Raw genomic sequence first — 12,811 nt, forward strand, 5'->3', positions numbered from 1 at the left:
AGCCATTTCTGGCTGTGTGCTGCATATTTGCATGGTATCTAGATGTGGTATTATCCTTTTCCTTTTTGCAAAGTTTTTTGAAGTAATGTATTTACAAGGCTTTTATAGACTCATAGAATGGTTTTGTTTGGAAGGGAGCTTAAAAGTTATCTTGTTCAACTTCCCTGCATAGGCAGGGATACCTCTTGCTAGAGCAGGATGCTCAAAGCTCCATCCAACCTGAACACTTCAAGGGAGGGAGCAGTCACAGCTTCCCTGGGCAACCTGGGCCAATGTCCCATCACCCTCACAGTGAAGAATTTCTTTCTAATGTGTAATCTAAACCCACTCTCTTCCAGTTAAAAGCCATTACCCCTACTTGTAAAAATTCTCTCCCCAGCTTTCCTGTACACCCCCTTCAGATACTGAAAGGCCTCTGTAAGATCTCTCTGAAGCCTTCTTTTCTCCAGGTTGAACAATCCCAACTCTCCCAGCCTGTCTTTATAGGAGAGGTGCTCCAGCCCTCTGACCATCTCTGTGGCCTTCCTCTGAACTTGGTCCAACAGCTCCATGTCCTTTGTGTGTTGGGTGCTCCAGAACTGAACGCAGTACTCCAGGTGTGGTCTCATAAGAACGGAGTAGAAGGGGTAAAATCACTTCCCTTGACCTGCTGGCCACACTTCTTTTGATGCAGCCCAGGATATGGTTGGCAAAAAGTAGTTGAGTACTTCAGCCCTCTCCATATTTAACGATATTTAACCATTAACCAGGTTTCCTGCTTTCTTCCAGGAAGGGCCTGTATATTTCATAGTGTATACCCTTTCTATGAGGACAGAGTGAGCCATTTATTTTGAGGATGCAGACAAGCTCTTTGTTGTTCTTCTTGCTGCTCATGCCAACCTGTGTTCCTTTGCCCAATGCAGGTTAAATAGGTCATTCCAGCAGAAATCATTGCATTACAAGCAAAGAGCAAAGCCATACTGGTGGTGTTACGTGTTTATCACATCCAAAATGTCTTTCTGAGCACTTTTATCACTTCCTTACCTATTTGGCCGAGCCCAGAAGTGATGTGTGAGTGTGACTGACTGCTACACTTGACCTGGTCAAATTGTAGTGGAGGAGGGTACCTCCATTTTTGGCAGCAGCTTCACAGTCACATCACATTAAGTGTAATGTGAAACCATACCCGTAATAATTGGTTTTATGCTTCTAGAGGTTTTTGTGAGGACATACGAGGCTATTAAGATGCCTACACTCCTTCATAAGGAACCAGTTTGAAATTTTTGCCCATGTTTTGGAAAGTGTTTTTTTTTCCTTTGCTGGCCCAACTTTACACTTGGTCATCTTTATGCAAATCTGGAGCAAAGGCTGCTTAAAAGCTCAGCTTTTGTTTCCTACCCTCAGTGCCTCATCTGAATGTGTTGTAGCTACAGAATAGATTATTTCTTGATCACAGCTCTGTACACCCTCAGGCAATGAAGTAGAAGCCCGCAGAGCACATGCCTAACCATGCAAAGGACATGAGTGGTTGCAGAAACCTAAAGGATGCTGCAGTAACAAAAGGGAGCCTTCATTTACTACTGTTCATAAATCAAATTGGTGATGTTTATGCCCTGTAACTGCTTAGGATCTTAATAAAAAATGGATATTTCATAAGGAGCAGGCCTGTTTTTATTGCAGTGGGTAGTTCAAACCAAGCAGGAGGAAGTACAGGAAATATCTGTAGGAAATATCTTCTCTCAAATGTCTGTGAGAGAAGAAGGATCTCGGATACCTCTGTCCATATGGCAAAAAGTCTCTGCCACCTCCCCAGGAAGCCACAAAAGTTCACTGCTCTAGGCTGAAACTATGTGGAGGGTAGGTCTGGCATTTTCACAGAAAGGTCCCCGTGGGAGTGTAGTGGGTGGTGAAGAGCTAGGGATGCTGCTGCCTGGTGGGAAGCAGGCAAGCAAAATGAGTGGTGAGTTGTTTGTACTGGGGAGGGACAGCTAGTGCAGGCTGTGTTTTCACACAGACCAAAGCAAAAGTACTTTCAATTCACTAATTAATTTCATGTGTATGCTGAACTTCCAAGTCATTCCCTAATCCTCTTTCAATGCCTCTAGGGACCAATAACAGGGATGCTGCAAACATCTTTGCTGCAGAGGGTTAATTTTGAACCATGAAAGAGGCTTAACCTTTAGTTATTGTGGTAGTGGTGGGTGTAGAGTCCTCCTCACTGCTTATCTTTGGTAGCATAAGATTTGAGCAGGTGATTTCAGAGATGCCATGAGTGGATAGTGTGTATTTTTAACAGCCAAGCTGAGGAAACATATTGATGGGGAAGAATTATTGTGAAGATGAGAGCAGCAGGCAGGGTTGCTTGCTAACCTTTGTAGACTGTTTTTTGGCAAGACTGAACATTTTGGTGAGAACAGAAGCCAACACAAAGTGTTCATCTCTAGCCATGTATGGTTTTGGTGATAAAGATGTAGCTGGTCGAAATTAAAAGTCCCATTCATCTTACAAGGGTGTTTTCCATCTACTTGAAAGAAGAAACAGCTTTGCAAGGCAACCTCAGTAATTTTGGTGATATCCAAACATATCTGGATTGAGACCTTCATTCTATGAAGTTAATTATTCAAAGATTTCATGACATACATGTGATCAATTCTCTTTTAGTTTAGCTCAGAAATTATAAGGACTATGTTGAAAAAAAAATTATAAACACTATGCTGTATTTGCCATTAAAGTAGCGGAATATAAGCAGTAAGAATGAATGATCTTTTTGTTTGTTTGGCCTTGGAGGGTGGGGTTTGGATAGTGCGGACATCGACATTTTATGTGGAGTTCAGGGAAAAAAATGCTGATGCTGTTCTCTGTTGTCATTAGGGGATGTGTTTATAGGTATACAAACACTGTTGGGATTTTTATTTTTTTTATTTTTATTTTAGCTACATAATTGTGGAAGTTTAAAATACAGTAACAAACCTCTTCTTACCCAACTATTTCAGTTTAATTTCTATGAAAAAGTAGAGATTTGTCAATGGTGCTTTTTATCCACACTGAACAATAACTGTGCTTTCCTTAAGTCGTAATAAGTCAAGCCTGCCACAGAGTGACAAGACCTGGCTTTCCTTCAGTGTTATTTGATACATGTTTCAGTTTAACATTATGTAAATACTCTGCTATTAGGAAGGAAAATGGCATAAAATTGCATCATTTCTCAATGAGGTTTCAAGTTCTTTCAGTAGCTTCTCTCCTTTTTGAAGCTGTAATAAAGATCATAATTAGAATCCCAGATGCCTAAGTGAGAAATTAGCATGTTCTTAAACGCTGAGCCAAGTCATGTTTCCAGTGAGACCCCCCCCCGGGTATCTGTCCTGCCCCAAAGCGCTTTCCCTAATACCAATTTGCGTTCCAGACGTATTAAAGAAAATCATATTCATTGCCACCTAGCAGTTAATCAGAGCCTTCAGATAGGCTTGAAATAATTTGCATCTTGACTGCCAAAACCACCTGCACCTGTTAATTTCCTACAGCCCTACCTGGGCATGCTCTAAAACTTAGCAGAGAGTGTAAGACCATCCTTTAGTACCAGCACCGAGACATGTCCTTCATTCCTACAAATTTGGTACAAATACTGCTTAACCCCACCTGGACCTCCTTGCTTATTGTCTTTTAGGCTGTGGCCAAGGGAACAAAAATCTAATGGCTTTTACCCTTTATTTTCCCTGTCAAAAACATCTTTCCCTAAAGAATTTGATGAGTTCTTGTAGAACTGGGTCTAGCATAAATATCTTATCTATTAATATTTATTTTACCATGTAAATAAAATTCTAGCAGATTGGAATAAATTAAAACCTTAATGGGACTAAAATAAACCTAATTTGTAAATTAATTAAAAACAAGAAGCAAAGAACACTAACACTTTTTTAGAAAGGACATTTTTATGATGCAAAATAAAGATTTAATTTCCAAATAAGTGAATGGTAAACTGTAATTGTATGATGCACAAGAAAATACTCAGAACATATGAAATAGTGGTCACAGATTTTATAGTCAAGATGTTTCTCTTTCTGTTTTTCCAAATTGTAGCAGAAGATACTGAAGGGAAAAGCAAATAAAATGCTGTCTTTGCAATTGACCTAGGTAGAGATAAGATATTGGCAGGATATGGATTCAGATATCTCTCACTTTCTATTTATTTATTTATTTATCTATTTAAATCATTAATTTTTATGTTCAGACTTTTCTCCTGCAAGTTCTGCCTAACATGCTTCTGGTATGCTCTTTGTTTCCACAGGCCAAGGCTGCAAGCACAAAGGAAGTTTGCCCAGTCCCAGCCAAACAGCCCCAGCACAACTCCAATAAAGATAGTGGAGCCGTTATTACCCCCTCCTGCCACTCAGATTTCTGACCTCTCCAAAAGGAAGCCCAAGACAGAAGATTTTCTCACTTTCCTCTGTCTTCGAGGTAGGAGTCTTGCAGCAGTCTCAGGGCACAGTCTCCTTCAAAAAATGAGCTGTAGCACCAGGCACTGAGAAGCAGCCAGACAAACGTGCAAGTGTCACACCGTGAATACACTGCGTGCATTCCCACTCTCATCAATTTCTATCTGCAGCAGAAGCATTTGAGTTCATGGTTGTAAAGACCATAAAATGAGGCTGGTAATAGTGCAAAAAGAAATTTCTTTTATGCTTAGCACTCTGTTATCCTTGAATGAGTTTTTGTATAGCTCTGGTAAGTCCTTCCCATCCTCCTTTGTTTTGTCTGACTATAAACTGAAGAAGTGCTTAACTTGCCTGAGTACTTGTTCCTGCAAGAGGAGAAATCTAGTTGGAAATTCCGTTCTGTAGCTGCTCACTGTCCTTCATTGTTCAATCTGAGTGAGGCTTTTCATCTGGCAGTGAGTAGAAGGGCTGCTGTTGTACTTAGCTGCCCAGGGAGCTGGGTTGTTCTGATGATGATAAACAGGTGAGCTTCTCTGCGAGTGCAGGCAAGGCATCTGAAGTTGTACAGTTAATTTCCTGAACTATATAAAATTCCTGAGTTATCTCACAGTGCCTGAGCCTGGCTGGAGTTGTACAGTGTGTGTCTGGGATCATTGGTGTGTGTCAGACTTGGGGACTTCAGTATGGAGTCTGCTGACTGTCCAGGTTAAGCTAAAGAAGGAGACTGTATCTGAATGGTCATTTTTCTTGGGCCTTCCCATGGCCCTGCCTTCCAAATCATGAACTGAAGACAGGATCTTCCAGTTTAACCTCCCAGCTGTCATATGAGATCTTGTGGTATGTATCTCTTTGTGCAGATGCCCCTGCCCCCTTATCTAGTCACTGCTCCATCCTTGATGTGCTAGAATGATGCTTCTTGATGTTGTTTTTTTCCCACTACCCACTGAAAGGGTGGGCATTTGTTACTGATAGGGCTTGTCTGCAAAAGTCTTACCTAGTGGATTGAATCCATCAAGCTTCTGTTTGAGTTGAGTTCTGCTGTGAGCAGTGATGGTCAACACCACCTGTAGCTTCTTGCTTGAGGCTTTCTCACCTCAGTGCAGCATGGTTTCATTTATTTTTCCCTCTTTTCTGGGATTCTGTAGGCTAGTGGTAGCTTTAGTCTGATTGCTAATACATCTGTCTTGACTCTGGCCCAATATGGAGCCTTCATCCTGTTGGGACTTCTGGTAAAGTGAGAGGATGGAAGGAGTGGTTTGCTAGCTTTCGTGTTCGTTTAAAAGATTGCAAGGAGCAGAATCTGATAGATTTTTATAGTGGCATCACAGTCCTCTGAAATTTAATCTGTGGAAATGTATTTCTAATTAAATCTGCTGTGAGGTTGATCAGTCTGTTGGCAGCGTGTCACTGCTGTGATCTGGGCCGACTGCCACAGGAGTTGGTGGGAAAATTCTGGTGGGTTGTGTGTGTGTATGTATAGATATGTGTGTGTGTGTGTGTGTGTGTGTGTGTGTGTGTGTGTGAGCACACATGGCTGCCTTCACACACTTGTTTCCACTGCTTGCTAACTAAGCACGTGTTATTTATAGCTCTAAAGGCACTTGCACTTAAAAGAAGGCAACCTGTGTTGGGATGTGATTTATATCCATCTTTGTTTCCTACTGTCTCTTAGCATTCTGCTTTAACAATGCAAATGGGAAGCATGGGTACTTTTGTCCTTCATTCAGAAGATTTGTGTTTTGTTTTGTGTTTGTGGTTTGGGTTTGTTTTTTTTTTTCAAATTTTCTTTTAATCAGTAGCTGTTTAGCTCTTGCACCTGCAATTTTCTTCTTTGTTATTAATCTGTAGAATAATTGATGTTTTGTACTGTCAATTAAGAACTTACAATTCATTCCTGATTTCTTCAATATGCAGGAGTACTCATATATTTCAGACAACACATGCATTCATACGGCAAGATCCCAATTACAATTATATTAAAACCACAAGGGAAAATCTGCTCTGAGTGCCACACATGGCATGTTCTTGGTCTGTTTAAACAGGCTGAAGAAAAGCAGAAAGGGAAAAATATCAGCTCTCTGTTTCAACACCCCCATGAGCTTATTGCTCCATTACCCCTGTATAGAGCCGGAAAAGAGCTGGAAAAAACAGGAGGGGAGATCTTGGATCTGCTACCTGTGGAGGAGCAGGAGGTTGGCTGTGTCCTGAGGAAGTATGTTTGTTGCTATTAGCATGGTTCTGGCTTTGGTGTCTGAGCTCCTGTGTCCTCCAGGATGCCCCAGCTGCTGCCTGAGTGTGCAGGTTTGGTCCCTCAGGGGGTTTATCTCCAGGTGGTGGTCTTTCTTGATGGATCCATTGGAAAAAAGAATGTGGAAGCTGGTTCTTAATATGCTTGTGTGGAGTTCAATGAGCAGTGCACTAGTGCATCCAGTTCCAGAAAGGTCCCGGAAATAGCCATCCAGGGCACTGGCACCCTTGGTTTGGTGCTGTTCTTCTGGTGGTATCCAGCGAGCCTGGAGAGGGAAGAGCCAGCATCTTACTTAAACCCTGCACAGGGAGGATTTGTGATATTTTTTTTTTTTTTTTTTTTTTTTTTTTTTGGTTGGTTGGTTGGTTGGTTTTGGAAGGAGATTATTTTGATTTTGAACCTGTGTGCTATTATTTATTGAAGTATTGAGGGCTTCAAAATTGCTTGCATGGTGGGACGTGTGGTTTTTCTGAGTTCTGTCCTGATATGTCTGTCCAGCCTTGGTAGTTTGCACTCTCATAATGAAATGTGTCACACAATTACATGGAAATAAGAGCTCTGCAAGTTGGAAGTTGCTTAGTACTAAGTCTAGTAGTGATATGATCAAGGACAGTAATACTGTTGTTTGTTGAGACAAAAAAGCTGGGATTCTTTTAGGTCCCAGTGTTTCAAAATGCTCCTCCTATTGTATTAGTCCCTGCATTCATGGTCAAAGCTTTTCTTCAGCAAGACAGCCTTCTCCAGGACCAGTGAGAAAGCAGCTCTGTGGTCATGTCTCTGCCCTTGTTCCACCACACACAGTAGCAGTGCCGGAAGCATGGTGTAAATTAGTGAGAGCATGTCAATGTGGACATTGATTTTCTTTTTCTAAAAGGAGAAACTTAAAAATCCCAGTCACTGCTGGAAGTTCACTGCTTGTACTCTGGGGATTTATTTTAAGCTGCAGCAACTACATTCTGTGAGTGGTGGAGCAATACTATTATGCAACAATGTGAAAGAAAGGCCCTTGCCTGTATAGTCCTATATTAAGTAAAAGGAGTCTCTTGTACCTGGCCCTTTCCTATCTCCTTGGTGTTTTTGCTCTTGTTGTTGGTTGGGTTTGGTTTGGGTTTCTTTTTCCCCTTTGTTTTCTTCTTTTTTCTTTTTTTTGCTTAGCGTTCTGTAATTTCAAAGAGACATTATTTAACTAAGGTCACCTCCTTGGTTTTGTTATCCAGAATACTGGGGCTTTAGACATATTTTTAATTAGTTTGGGTTTTGAACCCTTGATTTGATAATACAATGTACTAATTACTTTTTAACAGGTAAACCAAGCAGAAAGAAAAAGCTGTAACAGTTGATGATTATCTGGGCAGCCTAGAATACATCTCACTGACTAGATTTTACAATGCTTCCCTGCTTTTTAGTATTTTTAAAAAGTGACCTAGAATTTTTAACATAAGGAAGGGAATAGTGCAGATATCTCTGAAGTGTTTGTCTGCAGCATTCTTATCTTTAAATAGCTTCTTTGGAGGAGCCCATATGCCCTTTGCCAGAAGCATAATTAGTATCTTTCAGCAGCATGCATAGACATGAGTATGACATCTCTGTGCAGTTGTACAACAGCTTTCACTTTTGCTGGATTTTCTGCCTCTGATCAGTATTTTCTTACTAGCTTCTGTCACGGTGCATTTAAGTTACCTTTACTTTCTGTAATTCTTCACAGGTGTAAAATGTAGCAAGTGGAATAATATAGGGGTAGAGTGAAGAAGAAACAGCTCCCTGTGAGCAATGGATCTTTCGCAAAAGGTGATAACGGGAAGGCTGTGATTAGGAGCTTACATTTTAAGAAGTTTTCCCATGATCAGTTTTCTAATTAAGCCAGGACTCTGGGATTTACATGCTAGAGAATCTCAGGGATTCCTAAAGAGAAGAGGGTTTAATTGAGATCTCACAAATTGAGTTTTCAGATGCTTCTAACAACTGTTCTGCAAAACATGAGTGTTCATTTTCTTTGAGTACTGCAATGACTTAAAAATGTGATGATTTCCTACAACTAGGCAAAACCAAAATAGAAAATTTCACTTCAGCATGTTTGTCCAAACTTGCAGTTTGCTCTTAAGCAGGCTTTTTCATTGTAAACACCTTGTTTAGTTGGTAGGCTTGGGGGTCTTTTGATGCCAGTTTCTCATATCTTGGGATGCATATTATTGTCTGTGCCAGTAGATACCTACAGAGATTTTTCTATTACCAGCAGCAGACGCCTCCAGACCAAAACCTTAGGACCTCTTAATTTTGAGAGTTAGAAAATGGCCATTAATTTGTGTAGCTTTTAATGAGGCAGAAGGTACATTTGCCTGGTAATTCCATATCAATACATTCAGTGGCCTTTCTGAGAGCTGGTGGCTGCATCAGTCACATTCTTGAATTCCCAGGCTTCCAAGGGAGCGTGTTACCACTGTGGGGACATGCACACCAGATCTGAGTAAGCATATAAAATAGCACAGTAACTTGATAGGGCTGGAAGCTAAGCAATGAAATGCTGACGTTGTCCAAAAATGTGAGCTACTTTGCAGTCGAGATAAGTTTTATAATTGCAAAATAATACTAAAACATGAAGATTTACATTAATTTGTTGAAAATAATAGAGGAAGACTTCTTATCAATTTTATTTTAAAATACTTTCATGTTTGAGACTGAAATTTTAGAGTGTATTGAAAACACAAGATTAAACTTTGGGGTGTAGAAACTTCATCACACAAGCCATTTAGTAAAAATAAGTTTGGATTTAACAACTATAATCTCACAACTTTTAAATTCTTTAAAATTTCGGAGTAATACTGAAGTGTAAAAGAAGAGGTATATCTCATACATGAAACCATTTAGTCCACCTGTGGAATATGCTGCTTTGGTCTTGTAACTCACTCCTACATTGGTGTAGGATAAGAGTAATTTAATCAGTGCTGTCAGGGGGAAGGGGATATATGGGCTCACAGCTAGAACCACATGTGTCAAGTATATAGGGAGGGTCTGGCAACCAACACTGTGGCCATTCCTCCTTCACTGGAGAGCACTGCTGGGAGCTCATCCCTCCAGGCATGCAGTGGAGGGGACCTCTTCATCTCAGTTTGTGCCTACGAGGTGCAAGAGCTACTGAATGCAAGAGAGTAGTGTGTGTGTATTACTGCAGCTAAATCAAGGTTTTACCGTGATTTTCCTCTTCTGAGGCCCCTTTCTGATGTTCATGATTCCAGTGTGTACCCCTGCAGAAAGCCACAGGATGAAATGAGCTTCTTGAAACCAATGTAGTGGTTCAGCCTTTGTGTTTGCCAGACTCTCTCTGAGTCCCTCAGCAAGCTACTTAGTTTTTCTGTAAAATGAGGAGAAATATTTAACTCTGTGTGTTGGGATTGACTTATCTGGACGTGGATTATGGGTGAGCTACTGGCATAAAATCCAAATCCTTTGATGGCATTAACAGTGCTTCAAAACCTCTAGTTTCCAGCATCCAGGTGGGCAAAATAAAATATTCTGGGAAAGGCAATTTGTGCCCTTCCTCCCAGTTAGAAACCTGTCAGCCTCCTTTAACTTGTGAATCTACCGTAGGTTCAGTGCTCTGGGAAAGAATTCTTTTTTGCTAAGAATGGGCCTCAGGATCTCTCAGGGACCTCGGGAAACCTTCTGGGAATGGCAGCATGGTGGCTTGGGATTTGCAGACTTGTCTCATTTAGAGTGGAGGTTGAAGTCTGTGTCTGAAGGTTTGGTTTTGAGGTTTGCCTCTGACTTTAACCAGGCTAGTGAAGCTAAATTACCTTGAGATTGTCAGATATGAATCACAGGAGTGGAAAGCACTCTACTTGTTGGTTTTTTTAACACTCTGGTGTGCCTTTTGCTGACTTTGGAAAGTGAACCTTATTTTTTTTCTGTGAAGATCCACACATTTCCCCACTCCTACTGCATTTCCCTAAAAAAGGAATGATTTTCTTTGGCTTTTTTTTTTTGGTTTTAGCTCTATGGCTTTGAGGAGGATGGATTTTATGTCACTACACTGGCCAATAACTTAGCCATAGCACTAAGCATCTTGTGATTTATACAATGGCAGGGGAAGGGACAGCAGTGGTGTATTTAGGAGCTCTGTTTTGTTTCTGTACTTGGGATGGCCTTTTCCTCCTTCCAGCAAGTGGAGTCAGACAAGTGTGATAGAGCTGTTCTTTATAGAGTTCTCTACATGTAGAGTTTATGCAGTTCATTCTCTTTTAGCCTTGCTCTGTGAAACAAGCATAAAGTGCTGGCATAAATTACATTTATTTGCAGTTCAGGAACCAGACCCTGTCTGGCCAAAACTTCATAACTAGGACATGTAATAAATGAGAAGCAGGCCCTAAACTTTTTAAGCATTGAGATGCCAGTACATCAGGAGCATTTGAGAGGCAAGTTTTTTCACCTGCATACAGCCCCAAATTAAGGCTGTGTGTCAGAGGAAAAGCCAAACCTCTGGACATGGCTTGTTACAGGACTTGGCATGCCATATGTTTATCAGGGCAAGCTTAAATCCCACATACCTTGACCTTCCTTCTACTTAAATCATTCTGATGTCTCAAATTGCTTTCAAGATTTTTCCAAAGCACATCTGGGTTACGTTTAATTGTTATGAGGGAGGAAAAAAAAAAAAAGGAGCTAGAGGGGGAGTTGGTGTAAATAATTCATGGAGAAGGATCCTCCAATTTTGCAGAAACCACAGCCCAAATCGCAGAGAAGGCTCTTGGACTGAGATGATTTTTGTTGTGGTTGTAACATACCAGGGTTTGAATCCTGTCCAGATGAAAACATTTGGTTTGTACTTCAGTAAATATTGCAGAAACACTGCCAGCTAATTCTGAAGAGTAATGAAATAGTACTTTTGGCAAAGCACATGCACTTTCCATACTTCTGATTCCACTCTTCAAATCCAAATTTAGAAGGTTTTTTAGTATGCTTAACTGGTCCAAGACAAAAGTTAATGAGAAAGAAAACATACTGTAATTTAGGAAGGAAAATTACACATTTGTCAAATAAAATATTTAATAACCTCATTAGTCAAATAAAATGGTTGAAAAAGACTATAGTTTGTTCCATTAATCAGTTACTTGCTGCTGAGGTCAACACATCTGTATGTGCGGATTCAGAATCAATTCTGCCTACTCTTACTAGCAAGCCTGAATATTGCTCATGCAGAGGGTAACATCTTTCCAAGAAAACTGCTAAAAGCAGCACCATGACTTGAAAAAATGTATTTTACTTTATAGTTATTGTACAAGCATCAAATTATTATAACAGAGGACATAAAATACATTTGTCATCCTTTCACATGCATTAGACAACACTTTGTGTGTAGTTGTGGTAATTGTTTTTCCCATATAGTTAGGTTTTCTTTTGTGTTGCTCTCACAATGGGAGGGAAGACAAAAATACTCAAGAGAATTTCAATAATGAAGCTGGAGATACTGAGGTAAAGAGTTGCCAAACATGCTTCAAACCTCATTTTTAAAAGAGCTGAGTATCCTCCCTTTTTGCAATAATTCATAATTCGTTGTAACCACAATGAATGAATTTAACAAAGAAAAATCACTATTAATGATTTTCTCAAAATTTGTCATGCACGGTGATGTCTGTTACAGAAACAGTAACTCCTGCTTTGATGCTGGTGAGGAGAGGGTACCTGGGGTTTTGTTAGCTATCTGAGCTTTCCTTGTGGTTTGCAATCCCTTATTCTGTCACAGTGGTTCATTAGGTTGCTGCTTGCCCTTGTCCATAGCTTTTCTGCTCTCACCTCTTAGTCATCAGTGAGTTGTTAAGCAGAAAAAGGTGAGCAGCACGTGTCAGGGCAGCAGGTGGACAGCACTATCAGACAGATACCCCTTCTATAGTTGGCCAGTACAAGGTGTCGGGCCCACTTCACTGTATTTGTTGCTATTTAATGTCAGTAATTCTTTCAGCACCCTCCCATTGCTTCTGCAGTCTGTGTCCTTTTGCTAACTTTTCTCTCACCACTCACCTCTGGTGTCCAACACCAGCATATTTGAGCCATTCTCTTCTGCTCTGCTGCTGCATGCCCTTTCTTTCAGCTGCCATCTGCCATGGATTTTTCTTCTTGTCCATTGTGTTGAAAGCACTTTGTCCTCTTCTTTGGTGGT

At 40.5% G+C, this 12,811-nt stretch overlaps 1 protein-coding gene across 1 annotated transcript in view; it reads left to right on the forward strand.

Moving 5' to 3' along the window:
* The window catches only part of JARID2 (jumonji and AT-rich interaction domain containing 2), a 224,889-nt gene that overhangs the window by 154,737 nt on the left and 57,341 nt on the right, over positions 1-12,811 (forward strand). The window contains 1 exon segment of the mRNA XM_030444491.1: positions 4,265-4,434. Within this exon segment, the coding sequence (XP_030300351.1) occupies positions 4,265-4,434 (170 nt within the window).

This window comes from Calypte anna, chromosome 2 (genome assembly GCF_003957555.1).
Source record: "Calypte anna isolate BGI_N300 chromosome 2, bCalAnn1_v1.p, whole genome shotgun sequence".
Classification (NCBI taxonomy): Eukaryota; Metazoa; Chordata; class Aves; order Apodiformes; family Trochilidae; genus Calypte; species Calypte anna.